A 17,351-nucleotide genomic window follows, 5' to 3' on the forward strand; every position below is an offset into this window, starting at 1 on the left:
CCATGGCAGTTTAGTGTCCAAGTGGGTTACATAGTAATGGGAAGAGGGACTGCCTCTGACATAATCTGATTGGCCTGCTCATTGATCACCTCCCCCTCAGGGGGGAGCAGCCTTACCAGGCCACGGTAGAGGACAATGCAGCCACTTTTGATGAGAACTGATAGACTAAGATCAGAAAGGAGAGGAGAACCTCCCCTATCAGTGGACTTGGGGAGTGGCATGCATGCAGAAAGGGGAGGGAGGGTGGGATCGGGAGGGGAGGAGGGAGGGGCTTATGAGGGGATACAAAATGAATAAAGTGTAATTAATAAAAAAAAAAAGAATAGAAAAAAACAACAACCAAGTTTAACTTATGTAGAGCAAGATTCACATACAAAGACAGGTATACATGAGAGTGTGCTCATAGCAGATAGCAAAAAGACCTTGGGAGCAAAAAGCGCCAGACCATGTTGCTACACAGACCTATGGGAACTGGCAAAACCTTCTTCATCTGGCCCAAGTTCAGGCACTTGTGAATGATTGAGCAGTGTGTGCAAATGCTACCGATTGCAGCGTCCTCCTGGAGGCTTTTCAGCCTGAGACTGCTGTCTTCAGACCTCTTACAGAGACTGGCCTGCACCTCCTGCTTGCTGATCATGATAAGGTGCTGAGGATCCAGGCTGCATCAGTGCACGCAGGAGCCACTGGATGCCAGCTTTTATGTACATGTGTCTGTGTGCTTGTCCCTCCTCCATTCCCTCACCTCCTCTAGTCAGGTTCAAGGTGCCAAGCCTCTCTAGTAACAGCAGGGAACAGTTTTCCAACTCCATTTAATAATTTTATTTTCTGGGAATCTCTGTAAGAAAATTTGACTAGCCAAGGTTAGTCAAGGTAACTCAAGATCGCTCTAGTCATAACAAACTGATTCTGCACAGCGGGGTGTGTGTGTGAAGGGCTCCTTGAGGAGGCAGAAGTGTTCCTTTCTATCCTTCCCTCCCACTGAAGGACTTATTCTTCTTAGCCCCATTGGAACTGACAACAGGAGTGTCATTCTGGTTCCCAGGCTCCTCCTTTTCTCCTTTTTTTGCTCAAGAGGTCAAGTAAGGTCTGGAGACCCTACTTCCTCTTTCCATGTCTACATTCTACTTCCAGGTCACCAAAACCTCTTTCCTGCAGTTCTAGGGAAAATGGACTTAGATTTCTCGTAAGGATTTTAAGGATTTTAAAATCTAGATTCAGAGAGGATTTTCTCTTAAATGTGAGTTTTGGGGTAGGGTGAAGGAAGGGAACTGGGAACTGAACCCAGGTATGCCCTCACAGGTGCTGGTGGCTGTAAATGTGTTTTTATGCTAAGTCCAAATGATTAATAACAGCTGCCTGTGTTCAAAAAGTCCCAGTTCAAAGGTGCTTGACATTAAGACACAGTCCAAGCCTGGAACTGGATTAGGGTGGAGCATGTGTTGTGAAATATATATGTAGAGATTCTCACATGGGCATAGGAGGTTCGAGAAATCAAGGTTTTGCTGAATAATGAGTTGTATTTTCTTTTGGGGCAGGACAGGAAATAACCAAGGACCTTAGTCTCTCATAATAGCAAAAGCAATTCAGAGAGCAGAGGTCGGATGAGGATAACGTGTTCCTGAAGGCCAGCAATTGGGGAGGAAGCTGAGGACTTTATGCCAAAAGCCTGTGGGCTGCCCTGCCAACCACAGTTCATTCGCTTTCAAGTCTGAACAGTGGTCAGGCTCATTTTGACTCAGAGTTTGGTGTCTGTTCTTTGTGAAGCCCCATGGCTGTACCTTGTGGCTATAGTGGACCTGTGGAATTCATAAAGGGAAAGGTGGGTGGTGGCCACATCCAAAGAAGCATGTCTTTATCATGGGCTGTGACTCTAGCTCTGGGATCCTGCTGGCCAGACATGAGGTTGCTGGCTGAACCTCTGATGGAGAAGAGAGCAGAGCAGCCAAGGAATAAGACCTCATATTGGAAATCAACAAACCAGAGAGTGATGCTATAGTCTCTAAAGAGTGAAGGAATGTATGTAGGGATTGGGGAGCAATCAAAGGTACTATCCAGATTCTTCTAAGATCTAGGAGGGTTGGAGGAAACCACGGAAGAAAAAAAATAATAAAATAACTGCTGGGTTCCTGTTTCTCACCTGCATGAGGTTATGAGTCTAGGAGGTGGGAAGCTAGGCAGGTGAGCACAGCTTGTGGCTCAGCTGAGAGCTGACAAGTTTCCTGCCTTGCCTGTCTGGTGTTAAACTGTATACCTCAGCAGTTTTTCCTGTCTAAGGAGAAAGTGTACAACTGATCTTTTTAAATTTAGTACAAATCATGAATAATGTAAATGCTTGTTTTCTTTAGGATATAAAGAGAGCCCTAGTGTATGTGAGTCTGTACATATAATTGTCATGCCTGCCTTTTTTTCTTGGCTGCTTGTCAGTGAGTGTGTAGTCCCCTCCTCCCCTCTTTTTCCCTCCAGTCTGTTGCTACCCCTCCACACCTCCTATGCGACAGAGCAATCCTGGGGGAGTAGTCACCAGGAAGACAGGTAGCCAATGACAGGTAAGACCCCAAGAGTTGGGGTAACCTAAGACAGATACCATAGTTTGAGGTTGTTATGCATGATCTTTGAGACCCCCAAAAGACCACGGGGAGTCAAGTCTGTTGTAAAACACATGAGAATCTTTATTCTTGGCTCAAGCTGGGACTTTCACAGACACAAGGCACTGGTATCCAGCTGAGAGCCCCAAGCTCTGGATTGTGGGTGATTTATAGGTCCCAGTCCCTCCCAGTGCACCCAAAGCAGGGGGATTCCAGCCTGGCAAGCTTCTAGTGGTTAAAACAGAAAAGGGGAACAATTCAGAAACATTTCAGAAACAATTTGCTGTGGGAAGGTGCCAAAACAATGAACGGTTCTGGCTTTCTTTGTTCTCTCTCTTGGCAGAGGGGTGGGGAGAACGGCCGGCCTTGGGTTAAGAGGGGCAATTATCTCAGTCTATGCTATTTTCAGGAACAAAGCTACAAGTTGGAACAAGATGGGGGCCATCCAGGCCAGTTTCCTGGCAACAGTATCTCTAATGAGCAGCAAGGTCAGCTCTTCCCTGAAGTTGGCTGGATTTGCCAACTTGGAAGCAGCAACGTCAACTGGCCTGATATGTTTTAAACCTTTTGGCTCAGTAACTCAAGAAACCTAATTTTTAATTCTCTGGCCTCTCAAGGTGAGCCTGAGGCAACTTCCACTGACTTGACTAAGGAAGTAATTGGGCTGAAGCTGAAGTCTGCCCAGAGATGAACAACCAATAGTAGGCTGGAGGTAGAGGAACCTGATTGGTCACCCAAAGCTATGTAATGTGTTCTCTTCTGGAATAAACATGTCTGCATCTACTCGCCCTTGGATTATGTTCACCTGACTCCCAGTGTCTGTGTGATGACTCCATGCCTCTCAGCCCTTCAACCTGGACCCCTCTTGTCACCCACGGCCTTAGGGTAAGCTTTCGTGTGGCCAGTCTTTGCCCTCCCACAGGATGAAAATGACCTAAAAGAAATGAGGTCGTTTTACTTCTGAAGACTACTGTAGACAGTGAGTGAGCTGGAGAAGGGACACAGCAGCCTGAACTCTCACACCTCAAGTGTCAGCTAGGTGAGAAGAGCTGGCATTTGAAAGTGGGAGGCATTCCAGCCTTCTATGCAGCCCTACAGCACCTAGCTTACATTTTAAAAATTTGAGCCCAGGCAGCCGCTGACTTGGCCAGAGTCAGTAGAGAGGCCCAGAAGCTGACTAGATCCAGAGTAGGATTGCTGCAGGACAGTTCTGCATTATTCTTCTCTGGGGTCAGGTGACTCAGTCATAACTGTGTTCATGCACTGAATATCTGCTGCCCCTGACCCTGCTCACCCCTTGAGAAACATGGCCTTCTCCTGGGCATGACTTACTTGATCACTCACTCAGGAGGCCAACAGAGACTAAGGGATGCTTGCCAAACCTGTACAGGATGTGTCATGGCCTCAAGGGGATAGGAGTACATGGTTTGTCATCTATCACTGCCCACTTCCATTGCCTGTGTGCTTTGGGTCTGCCCTTCTGAGATGGGCCAATGAGCAACCCCATATCTTTGTACAAAATGACCCAGCTTTATTGTGTGAAGGCCAAAGTTGATGTTTTAAGTTAAAATTACTGTGGTTAAGAGATCTATAAAACAAAAATGCCTCCAACCCATAAGCCCCACCTGCCCAAGGACAGGTAGCTTCCTGGAATACTGGGTTTGTTGTCCATGTAAGATAACAATCCACATGTCTTCACTTCAGTAAACACAATTGATCGTCCCAGCTGCACCGGATATGCTTGATCACGTGTCAGCAGGAGATATGCAAACAGGAAGTATGTCAGTATGTATGCTTCCCCGAACCCCACACTAGAGGAAGGTGGGAAGTGTGTACCCCTGTGGGTTTTGCTTTGATAAGTACCTGACTGAGGTAATTCACAGCCATTCTCTGGGAATTGTGGATGTGAATCTGGCCAGTGTCTCTCATCCCGTCCATGACTTAATAAAACTTGCTTCAAATTTGGCTCAAAAATTGTGGTAGTGGTCTTATTCTCACCCAGTGGAATTAGCAATTGATGTGATACTCTCTTTACCTGTGTAGCTGGTTATTGTCAATAAATAGTGGGGCACAAAGATGCACCCACTGCTCCTCTGCTTTAGGGAACTTTTGCACCCAGTTTGTGTATCAGACCCTTTAAACAGGGAAGAGATCAGTGACCAGTCTTATCTTGATCTCCTGGATAGTCGAGGCAAGATCATCCCAGTATTGCTCAGTCCCTGAAAGCTATGCAGTGATGGGTGGTGTCCCTCAAGACTCAACTCAGCTGGCTTCCTTCTTTCATCTGCTTTAGTAGCTTTTCCTCCTAACTTTCTGTGAGCTCTATACTCTATTGTCTGGGAGCACTCTCTCTCTCTAAGTTCTGCTGCTGATGTTTTCCAAGTCTTGGCACTGCTCTCCCTACAAATCTTCTCCCTTGGATCTAAGGCTCTGCCCTAAATCTTCCCACAAGACAAGAGTCTGTTTGTCTGTCACTCTTAGAGTACCTCAGGTCAGAGCTATCCATTCCCTAACATCCCTCTTGGTGCTGTGTCTTGCCTCCTGGCTTCTCTTGCCATCTGCTATTTTGTCTGTCCTTGGTCCCACACCTTCTAATGGTTTTGACTTCTGCTCTATTTTTTTCCATACCCAATTAGCCACTGTGTCAGTGGCTTGATAGCCCCTCCCTTATATTGTCACCCTCCCTGCCTTCAGCTCATCAAACCACCTAGAATGGGAGAGACAGATGCCTTTCCTGAGAGCCCTTGATGTGTTCTTAGTATTGGGCTCCGACAATGGCCCAGTCACCAGGGGGTAGGATGGTGGAATACTGGTTGAGTTCCAGTATGGAGGTTCCTTGCTGGTAACTTGAATATCACCCGCCCTAGCACCACCAAGGTTCTAGCTGGCTTTGGTGATTGTTTGTTTGAGACAGGATCTCATGCAGTCCAGATTGGCCTCTGGCTAGATAAGTAGCCAGAGGATAACTTTTGAACACCTGATCCTCCCATTTCTGCCTCCCAAGTGCTGAAATTACAAACCTGCACCACCACACCCAGCTGTTTGAGTCTTTCTACTTTTTAAAAATTGAAACTCCTATCTCCAGCCTCCCTACAGAGACTCCCATGGAGTCAGCACAATGGAGTCACACCCAGCCTGGGAAAACCCTGTTGTTTTTTTTATCATTGCTCATGATGGAGACTCAACATCTCCAAAGAAGATGGTCACGGAGGCACTTGCCTACAATCCCAGAGCCTGAAAGAGGCAGGAGGACTCTCACACATTTTAAGTCAACTTGGCAAGTTGTAGGCTAGGACAGCCAGGGCTATAAGGGAGACCCTGTCTCAAAAAACTGAACTAAATTAATTAATTAAAGATCTCAAAGGGCTGATAACCTGCAGTTCATTTCTCCTAAAACTTGGCAGTCACAAATCAGCTTTTGTTTGCTTTGTATTACTCATTTTTGTCTTTTTTTTCCCCAAATAATAAAAATTAAGTTTGTTGACATTTCTGAATGTGTGGCAGATAGTTTTTATCCCAAGGTAGGAGGTTAAACTGGGGTGGGGTTTTCTTGAGAAAGCTCGGATCAGAGCTTTTATGCCTCTCATGCCCTTTCCAGAGTTCACACTACTATGAATTTTTCCATTTTTGGATCCCTCCCTGGAAGGTCAGGGAGTGATGGAAGCCGTGGCCAGGGCGGTCGCTCTATCAGAGGTGACAGCTTCAGGTTGGACTTGAATTTCTTGCACCTGAGCTAATTGCTGTGGCAATGCATCCACCTATAAAATTACAGAGGAGCACACCCAGGGGCCCAGCATCTGTTGCCAACTCTCAGCAGCTCTCCTTCTCTGCTCTGAGGACTAGCCTATCCTGCCATTTCCTGGGCCCATCTTGGACATCGGCTACAATGGCGGCCCTTACAGACTTCTCTTTTATGTACCGCTGGTTCAAAAATTGCAACCTGGTTCGAAACCTCTCAGAGAAGTATGTCTTCATTACTGGCTGTGATTCTGGCTTTGGGAACCTGTTGGCCAGACAGCTGGTGGACAGGGGTATGAAAGTGCTTGCTGCTTGCCTCACTGTGGAGGGGGCCCAGAAGCTCCAGCAGGATACCTCCTGCCAGCTGCAGACCATCCTCCTGGATGTCACCAAGACCGAGAGCATCAAGGCAGCAGCCCAGTGGGTGAGGGACCAAGTGGGCGACCAAGGTGGGGTGAGCTACAGTCTTCAGCATTCTCTCTCTCTCTCTGTCTCTTTCTATCTCTGTCTCTCTCTGTCTTTGTATCTCTGTCTCTCTCTGGGATCCTGATGTCCAAATGGGATTGGAGACAGGACATAGGAAATGAGCTGGCAGGGTCTGGTCTAGATGAATCTGGAATTACTGCATGGTTTGGCCAGTTGACACGAGAAAGAAACATCCTGAGGAAATTATCTCCCTCAAAAGGGCAGGACAGAGGCAACAACTGGAATGTTCTGAATGTCCAAACCTCTAAAGATGGAGGGGCCTTTTAGATACTTTGGGAGTCCCACAGTTGGCTCCCATAAAAGTGCAGGCTCAGGCTAGGGGCAACTGTAAAGGGAAAAAAGGTGGAATTCTCTGAGTGGGCCAGGGTGGTCTTTTCTGCATATCACCATGGATGTTGCTGCCTCCAGCAGCTGGTTGCTCTCCCTGGAAAATGAGCCTGTGCTGGGGGCTGTACCAAGAATGTGTGGGGACTTGCCTGATGGACTTGTAGAATCCAGGCTGTGGACACAGAATTGCTTAGTTACAAGAACAGAACCTGGGGGAAGTGCTTGCTCTCGAAGAGTACAAAGGCCTCTGTCCAGGCCGGGCCAGCAGCTTTCTCTTTGCCAGCTTTCTCCCTAACATCTAGCTCTAGCCGTACATAATGCATTTTAGTTTTAAAAAAGATGTTATTGTTATTATTATTATCATCGTGTGTGTGTGTGTGTGTGTGTGTGTGTGCGTGTGAGTGCACACACGTGTACACAGTGCGTGAAGAGGTCAGAAAAGTGCATTGGATCTGTGGATCTGGACTTACAGAAAAATAAAAATCAGAGCAGAAAAAAATGTGTGTGGAAGTCAGAGGATAACTTCTGGAAGTAATTTCTCGCTTTCTTCCATGTGAGCCCTGGGGACTGAACTCAGGTCATCAGGCTTCTGCTGCAGACATCTTTACCTGTTGAGCTACCTTGCTAAGCCTCTGTCTCTCTGCTGGAATCAAGCCTCCTGAGAGCAAGTTTTATGTTCTTTTACTCACTCCATGTCCTTAGTACCTAGGAAGGTGCTCCATAAATATTTGATGAATGAGTTCGTTAATGAATAATTCAGCAAGGGTGAGCCTCTTCCTCATCTGTCTCAGCCTGTTCCCTGAGTCCAGCCACTTGTATTCATGACTCACTGGGTGTCTCTTAACATTGCTGTAGCAGATTCATGCAAATGTAGTGGGATGAACAACACACATTTATTACTTCATAATTCTTGAGGAAATAAGTTGAAAATGGTTCTCACTAGCCAAAGTCTCAGCAGGGCTGCAGTCCTGGGGGACTCTAAGGCAACACTAATTTCCAGGACTTTCCATCTTCAGAGGCTACCTACATTTCGTAGCCTGTGGCCCATTCCCTCTTCTAGGAAGTTTGGGCCATGTCCTCTTTATGCTTCTTCATGTCTCTGGTTCTCCTGCTTCTGCGTTCCTCTTCTACTCAGGTATGCTGTGATTATATGGGCCTAACCCAGTAAACTTGGGATAATGCCCCCAGCGTAAGGTCAATTGATTAGCTGCCCTCCTTCCACCTATAGCCTCAGTTCTTCCTTTCCAATGCAGCTTAACAAACTGCAAGCTTCCTGGGACAGTGGCCTCTTTGGAGGACTGTTATTGTGCATGTGCCGTTCGGCAACATCTTTCATGTAAGAAGCACTAGTGTGAGGTCACGTGCGCCTGCATCCCAGAGCTCAAGGAACTGAGGGAGAAGGACAGAGAGCCCCTGTAGGCATAGTCCTGTTAGCCTTGCTCTCACTGTCCTCTAGCTATTCTTTATAGGAAACAGACCAACCAATACATCCTGCTGCCCTAGCACAGTGTCAGAGGCATCAATGGTGCGTGGCCATCTTGAGAGAAGACACCACTGGTAAGTTAGGATCTTTGAGTTTCAGGAGCCACATTTTCCTCTGTAAGGCAAGGGAGTTCTCTTATCTGGGAAGGCTTTAAGTCCTGCCAACCTGTTGTCCTCCTGGAGTCTCTCTAATTTGAAGAAAGGATAAGATGAGGAGAGGCATGGCTTAGGTGGGGAACTCCAGAGCTAGGGCAAAGATGGGTCAGAATTGAATCATGTGTCCTGATCTGCCCTTAGGAGAGGGTGTGCTCTAGCAGGAAGACTGTCTTGAGGCTATGGTAGTCAATGAGACTATACCAGGGAGGCAATGGAGGGACCAGGGTATGTGTCATGGGACCCTGAAGAAGGAAGAGGCGCCTTCCTTGTTTTTGTTTGTTTGTTTGGGTTTTTCTGTTTTGTTTTGTTTTTACCATCACATCCCCTGGTGGAATTTCACTAAAAAGCTCAATATATAAAACAAATGAAAGGAGTGATGCTATCCTAACCCTATCCCCTAGCAGGCTTTGGGAACAACTATCCTAGCATTATTTGGGACCAAAATTATTATTTATTATTATGAAAAACCCAAGGCAAAGGAGGGAAGAGATCTGTCCAAGGCTGGAGCTTGAACCAGACTTAGAACCTGAGGTTCATCAACCCTGAGGCCCTGGGTAACCACACTCTTTTTCTCCAGTCCTCTCTATCTAATTTAAAGAGATAACATTTTCCACAAATGTTCTTATGCATTTATCTATAAATATTCTAACCACACTTTTCTTTCTGGTCGCTGAGCTTCTGGAGGTGTAAGACCTCAACTTATTCACTTTACATGTTCTTTGCTTAGTAACTGGCACAGAACAGATACAGAGTGAATGAATTAATGCATGCATGCATGCATGAATGAATAAATGAATGAATGAAGTTTGCTAGCTGAATGAATGGATGGACTGGTTTGGTAATAGTGAACTAGAACTTTTTTCTACTTAGAAGCGTAAAGAATGCATGAATGGTGTGAGAATGCAGGCATTAATATGTTTGTAGGAGAGTGGGGTCTCTTACCCCAGACCCCACGGCTTCAGTGCCACTGGTTGCACCACCTTGGGTTATAGCTTGAACAGAGTCTGATTTAATTCGCAGACCACAAGATCAGGGTGGAAAGTGTCTCATCAGGAACACGGAACACGCTGATCTCCTGTTTGCTATAGCACCCCTGGCTGTCCCAAGCCATGCCATCCTTGAGTGTATCTGCTCACTGACCTTTGTGTTGCTCATCTGATCAGCCATCCTTGGGCACTGAGCTGTTGGCTATTGGCCTCTGGAACCTTCTCAGAGATTTTGCTGATTCCTGTGTGATTCTCTTTGCCTTTCTCTCTTACCCTAGGCCTCTGGGCCCTTGTGAACAATGCCGGTATAGCCCTGCCCAGTGGTCCCAATGAATGGCTGACCAAGGAAGACTTTGTGAAAGTGATTAATGTGAACCTGGTGGGGCTTATTGAAGTCACCCTGAACATGCTGCCTATGGTGAAGAAAGCCCGTGGCAGGGTGGTCAACATGTCCAGTTCTGGTGGCCGTGTGGCCGTCATTGGTGGCGGCTACTGTGTTTCCAAGTTTGGTGTTGAAGCCTTCTCTGATAGCATCAGGTGACTGGGTCCTGGTACCAAACCGGGTGGGGGTCTTGGGGCTTTACCACAGTAGAGGGGGCCTGAGAGCGACAGGGTGAGGCAGGGTAGTTCCGGGGAGAAGAAGCTAAAACAGCAGCTAGAGCCTTCTCCAAGGACAGAGAGAAGTGATGCGGAGGCCACGTGGAATGAGGATATAGAAGACATCAGGTGGGTCTTCCCTTGGGTGGTCCCAGGGTGAGGAAAGACCTGAGAGGCCTGTAGGGGAAGGAGAGGAGGGTGAAGGAAGACAGGGAAAGGGCTGGACAGAGAGACAGACAGAGACACACAGAGAGAGAGACTCCAAACAGAGGAAGGCCTGGAGCACAGGTGTGTCTGGAAGCCCCTCAGAAGATGCAGACCTTTTACAGATCCCCTTATTCCTTTTGTCACATGGCTGCTGAGTGGAAAGAACGTGGGAGGAGCCAAGGCCTTGGCCTAGATTCTTTGATGGCTTCCTGTTGTTTATGCCTAATGCAAATTGCCCCAGACAACTGGATCAGTTTGGGAAAGTACTGAAGCCCCAAAGAGCGCTTACTGGCATGAAGGCAATGTTTAGATTAGCTCTTACGGTGGGGTGAACACCTCCAGGCCCCGGAAGCTCCCTCCTTTCAAAGGTGTCTCTTGATGCCCGTCACTATGAGGCTAGACCAAATGCAACTCTTAATTTTACAGGCGCGAGCTCCATTTCTTTGGGGTGAAGGTCTGCATCATTGAGCCAGGGAACTACAAGACATCCATTCTGGGCCAAGAAGCTCTGCAATCTCGCATGAAGAAGCTGTGGGATCGGCTACCACAGGAGACCAGGGACAGCTACGGAGAAGACTATTACAGAGAATGTGAGTCTCCAGGCAGACATGGGGAAGATCTGGAGGTTTGGGGTTGCTGGCTGGTTGTAGATGATGATATGGAGCCCCAGAGATCCAACATACAGCCAGTAGCAAAGCTGGAGTTTGAGATTAGAGCCCAAGTAGCAGGGGCCATGTTGGTAGGAAAGGTCCCAGTGTGTCCCGGTGTGTTGAGGGAGGCCACCTGCTCCTGGTTACTTGTCCGCCAACTATGAGGTGCAGGTAGATCTTGTCAGAATGCACTGAGAATAGAATAGCAAAGTGACAACTAGCTAGTGGGCTGGAGCCAGTCTGCCTACTCCAGGTCCAGGCTCTGATGCTTGTGGGCTTGGGCATGGCTTGTTCCATGTTGTTGTCCTTTCCTCTTTCAAAGTTTTGTTGTTGTTGCTGTTCTCTGGCAGACAAGGCTGTCTTTTTTTAAAAAAAAATATTAATTACAATTTATTCACTTTGTATATCAGCTGTAGCCCCGTCCCTCATCCCCTCCCAATCCCACGTCCCTCCCTCATTTCCTCCCATGCCCCTCCCCCAGTCCACTGATAGGGGAGGTCCTCCTCCCCTTCCATCTGACCCTAGCCTATCAGGTCTCATCAGGACTGTCTTCATTGTCTTCCTCTGTGGCCTGGTAAGGCTGTCCCTTGCCTCAGGGGGAAGTGATCAAAGAGTCAGCCACTGAATTCATGTCAGAGAGAGCCCCTGTTCCCATTACTAGGGAATCCACTTGGACACTGAGCTGGCCATGGGCTACATCTGTGCAGGGGTTCTAGGTTATTACCATGCATGGTCTTTGGTTGGAGTATCAGTCTTAGAAAGGAACCCTGTGCCCAGAGTTCTTGGTTCTGTTGCTCTCCTTGTGGAGCTCCAGTCCCCTCCAGGTCTTTCTATCTCCCCCTTCTTTCATAAGATTCCCTTCACTCTGCCCAATGTTTGGCTATGAGTCTCAGCATCTGCTTTAATACCACTCCCTCTGGAAGTCAGCAGCCTGTGTTCCTGTTTTGTGTGCTATTAAGCTCAGAGCTAAGCTATCCAGGTGCAGGTTTCAACTGTCTGCTAGAAAGAGAGTTAACCTCTCAGTTTTTTCATGTGTGATGAGTTACAGTAAGAATTCAGTTCACAGACACAAATACACACACACAAACACACATAGATACACACACATAGACATACACACACACAGACACACACACACACACACAAATAGACACACATAGAAACACACACACATATACACAGAAACACTTGATCCTTGTAAGAACAATCTGAATTCAAATCTTGTAGTTCTTGTCATTATCTTCCCTTAGATTAAAATATGGCCTCCTTTCCTCCATTACACTGGTACCTGCAAGCTGTAGAGAGATCCTTAGAGAATTCAGACAGACAGTGTTGGTGCACACCTTTAATCCCAGCACTGTGGAGACTGTGAGTTCGAGGGCAGCCTGGAATCCAGAGCAAGTTCTAGGACAGCCAGGGATACACAAAGGAACCTTGTCTCAAAAAACAATAACAAAAACAACAACAACAAAAGAATATTATTCAAAGGTGCAGGTGGTATGAATCTGTAATCTCAGCACATAGGAGGCTAAAGCAACAGACCAACTTGAGCTACATAGTGAATTTGGGGCCTCCCTGGGCTACAAAGTAAAACCTGGTATCAAAAACAAATAAAAATGATTCCAAATCCAAAGGAACGAGTTTGTAAAATATAATACTCAGAAGATGTTTAAGGTGATCACTTTCTGCTACTGCCACAAATCACTAAGATAATAGACACAGAAAGGGAAAAGGTTTATATGGCTTCCTCTGAGGATTTTCAGTCCACGATTAGTTGACTTTATTGTTGCTTTCGGCCTACACTGGGGCAGTACATCAGGCACTCATGGCAGAGGGGGAGGGCTTCGTTCTGTGGCTGGGGTGGCAAAAGAGAGACAGAAAAAGGGGCTATGGTCTCAGCACAATTCCCTTCAAAGGCTCTTAGAAGCCTGAAGACCTCTTACCTCACTTGCTGAAGTCCTAGCCTTGCCTAACTACAACAATGTAAGTCAGATAGTCAGTCAAATCCACGGTAGGCCTGAAACTGCCCAGGACTGTGAGCTTATCCTCAGTGACGTGTTTTCCTGGATATTTTGCATCAGCAGAGATACTAGAGGCTCTGCTGATAATCATAATGGAACTGAAGTGACAGTCCTGGTAGTCTGGGGACAGGGCACAGACAGGAGAAGTATTTAGGAGGATAATACAGTGCCTGTATGTGGCATAAAAAAAACCCCACAGGCCCCTGGTTTTAAAACCCAGGAGCAGGCTCCAGGTTTCCTGGCATTACTCATATTAAAGTGGTGCACAGTTACCAGAGCAGGCATGAGAATAGAGGACAATGCTCTTGCACTGATGGATCCAGGATAGACTGCAGCCAAATGGGTTAAGGGGGAGCTGAGGACCAACAGATTGTTAACTGGATTTCTTGTTTCATCTCCACCCTGCTGAGCCTCAAAGATTCCCCTTTCAGCCATGGCCTTCTCAGGAAAAGAGAACAGAAAAGCCGAGGGGCAAAGCCCAGGTGCTGATAGTAGAGATCTGTGACTCAAGATATAAACTCTTTCTCAAAGGCCCAAATCCAAAATGTTGCACTTCTAGTGTTTAGAAAGAGAAATGATACTGATGATCCTGTACAGGGGTGTTTAGGTAAGACCCTGTGCAAGTTTTAAACACTGAAACAAACTTCTGAGAGACAGAGAGCTTGGATAGAATTCAGGAAAAAAGCACATTACATAATAATAACAACAAAGGCTTATGTTCTATTTCCTTTCACCCCTAATGTCTCAAACAGATACTGAAAAGTTGGTTAACTTGATGGACAAGGCACATACGAGAATCAGCGATGTCACCAACAGTATGGAGCACGCTATTGTCTCTAGGTGCCCCCGCACTCGCTACAACCCTGGTCTGGATGTCAAGTTCCTCTACATCCCCCTGGCTAAGTTTCCCACCTGTGTGACAGATTTCATCCTGAGCAGATACTTGCCAAGGCCTGCAGACTGTATTTGAACTGAGGAGTTCAAGGGGTGGCCAGAGGGGCTCAGGGGAGCGAGCAAGAAAGCTATGGAATCACAAGAGGCATTATTAAATATCTCGTGGGCAAGAACACCATGCTCACCTGCCACCCACGGCAGGCTATGTCTCCTCCCCTCTGCTGGGACCTCTAGAAAGCTGATGCCACCCCTGTTGATTTAGAGTTGCTGCGTAGGCTTCAAGTCATCCCACAAGGCAGGTACAAGTGGCCCTGGAAAAGTCAAGGAGAAAAAAAGCTGACTCCTGTTGAACAAGAAGCTGCTGCCACCTCTGTAAAACACCATGGGGCGATCTAGCCCATGGGAGTCTCAGCCCCTTCCTACAGCCCTCTAAATAGGCATTGGTTTGTAAATATATGAAACATGTAATATGTTGGCCAGAACTGCCAAAGCATATCCAGAAAATGTTCTAAATAGTTTCCCTTTCTTTGCATTTTTTCTACCTGTAGGTTATTGGGATCCATATAACACTCACCTCTTTAACCACCATTGATTAACGTTTCAAGTATTTATTGAATACTTCCTATCTACCAGGTACTGAAGCTCTGGGGGTATAGGAGGAAGAGGAGGAAATAATGATCTTGGTTTTTTTTTTTATTGTTTATCCTTTGTTTTTATTTTATTACAATAGCTAGCAGCAGAGATAGGACAACAATAGAAGAGACAGAAGCCAGAAAATGAAAATTAGAAGGACCCTGGAGTTACAAGGCAATAGTTCCCAAATTTGGAAATTTATCATAATCACTCAATTAATTAAAATGCATATGGAAGCTGGAAGATGTCTCAGAGGTTAAGAACACTTGTCGTTCAGAGGATATGGGTTAGATTCCCAATATCCTCATGGTATCACACAACCATCCATTATTCCAGTTCCGGGGGATCTCATGCCCTTTTCTGACCTCCCCAGGTACCAAGCATGTATATAGTGTGCCTATGTATATGCAGGCAAAGACACTTATACATATAACATAAATAAATCTTTAAAAATATACACATGGAAGCTGGGCATGGTATCTCATTCTGTAATCCCAACACTTGTGGGGCTGAGGCAGGATTGTTGTGAGTTCAAGAGAAGGATAGATTATGAAATGAGACACTGTCTCAAGAAACAAATAGACCTCAGGGAACAAACAAAAACTTCACATGAACCCCAGTGTTAGAAAGTCTGATTCAGTAGGCTTGAGGCAGAGCCCAGAACTATGAACTGTGTACCAAGGACCTAAATGTACCTATGCACCTGGAGCTGCTGATAGTCCTGCAGGAGAAGCAGCCACTGTGCTCAGAGTGGGAAGTCATTTACCCAAGATCCCCAGCTTTGTTGGCAAGCAAACAGAACTCACGTATCCAGATTTATTTTTCCAGCTACAGAAGATTAACTGTAACATCTTCAAATAAGTCAATAAACTAAATAACATATTTTTTAAAAAAACAGCTGTGAACTTCTAGGTTCCATGTGCTTTTGCTTTTCTGAAAAGAAAAAAAAAATTTTTTTTGAGATACCGTGTATCAAATTGAGAGCCTGAGCATTCTGGCCAATCATTCCACCACCAATTTTCAGTTGGAGCCTCACTAAGAGCTCAGTCTGGCCTTGAACTTGCTATAACTTTCTTTTTTTTTTTTTTTTCTTTTTTTGTTTGTTTGTTTTAGAGACAGTTTGCTCTTTGTAATAGCCCTGGCTGTCCTGGACTCAATGTGTAGACCAGGCTGGCCTGGAACTTACAGAGATCCACCTGCCTCTGCCTCCCCAAGTGCTGGAACTAAAGGTGTGTGGCACCACACCCAACTACTCTAACATTCAATATTTATTGCCTCAAACTCATGATTCTCCTGCCTTTGCTCCCAGAGTGCTGTGATTACAGACATGTGCCACCAGTCCCAACAACAATGATTAACTGCAATAATCATGACTCCTTATGCAATAAAGGTCCAATATGATTATTTAAAATCAAAATGTCTTTATGTTTCATCAACATCTGGCTGAGGTTGAAGATAAATATGACTTTAGCTGTTTCTCTAAACTCTTCCCAAATAAGGCAACTGTCACAGTTTTTGGAGCTAGCATGAAGAAACATCTGGGCAGAAGAAGGAGGTGTACAGCTCACTACAAGCATTTTACAATCCATACAATCTGTTGCTTTTATTCCTGGCACCACGTCTTGATTCTGACAGTAAGAACTGAGCAAGGAGTAACAGAAAATCCTCTCCACTTGGTTTAAATGATAAATGGTGAGAGTAGGAGCCAGCAGTGAGTGATGGCCTCAAGGACCAGGTCCTGTGTACTTGGCCCTGCCCTCCTCGCTTTCTCTGCTGCACTGCGCAGGCAGGAAAGCCATAGCAGGAACTCTGCTCCTTCCCTCCTAATGTACAGAGGAAACAGCTTGCTTTCCATGGCATTCCAGATGCAGAAAGGTGTTTTTTCAGAGACCCTAACAAAGATCTTAGAGAATCCCGCTACTCAGAGTGGCTCAAGCTTGTCCAACCCTGAAGCCGTCCCCAACCAGGGTGCAAGTTGCCATAAACTTTGAGAATTAATCATGGGGTAGAGGGATGCTGGGGAATAGGCCACAGTGCTTATTGCCTAAGAAAGTGCAAAGCACAAACCTATGCTACTGAGAGGGCTGAGAAAACATTAAAAAATTTTTTTTTGACTAATGACTTAAAAGCTTCCTGCACGGGTGGTGGTTCATATCTTTAATCTCAGAGCTGGGAAGGCAGAGTCAAGAGGACCAGGAGTGTAAAGTCACTCTCTGTTACACGTTATGTTTGAGGCCAGCTTGGGTCACATGAAACCCTGTCACAAATAAATGGCACAAAAAAAACTGCACTATAAGGACATTGTGTTAGACCCTATTCCGAGATGCTCACGAATTACTTTCCCAGGCTCACTGTTGCCCCATTTTCCTTTCCCACACTAAAGAGACTTTACTTCAGGTGAGATGTTGACAGAAGTAAGTTTCCTTCCTCAGCTTTTATTTTCCCCAATTCTGAGGTTGTTAGAGAAATTATATACTTTGAAGAATGAAGTACAAGTAATGGCACTCCTCAACAGGTCCAACGCCTCCACCTGGCCAGGGGAGTCCCTGGACAGTGAGAGAACAGGTGAAGTTTGGGGTTTATGGGGAA

At 46.1% G+C, this 17,351-nt stretch overlaps 1 protein-coding gene across 1 annotated transcript; it reads left to right on the forward strand.

Annotated features, from left to right (window-relative positions):
• Positions 1-6,471: 6,471 nt before the first annotated feature.
• On the forward strand, positions 6,472-14,205 carry LOC129680371 (short-chain dehydrogenase/reductase family 9C member 7). Its single transcript, XM_055611992.1, has 4 exons — positions 6,472-6,772; positions 10,039-10,297; positions 10,991-11,154; positions 13,988-14,205. Exons 1-4 carry the CDS (start codon positions 6,472-6,474, stop codon positions 14,203-14,205), a joined length of 942 nt encoding a protein of 313 aa, XP_055467967.1.
• Positions 14,206-17,351: the final 3,146 nt, after the last annotated feature.

Source organism: Psammomys obesus, unplaced genomic scaffold, assembly GCF_907164565.1.
Source record: "Psammomys obesus unplaced genomic scaffold, mPsaObe1.curated_primary_1811, whole genome shotgun sequence".
NCBI lineage: Eukaryota > Metazoa > Chordata > Mammalia > Rodentia > Muridae > Psammomys > Psammomys obesus.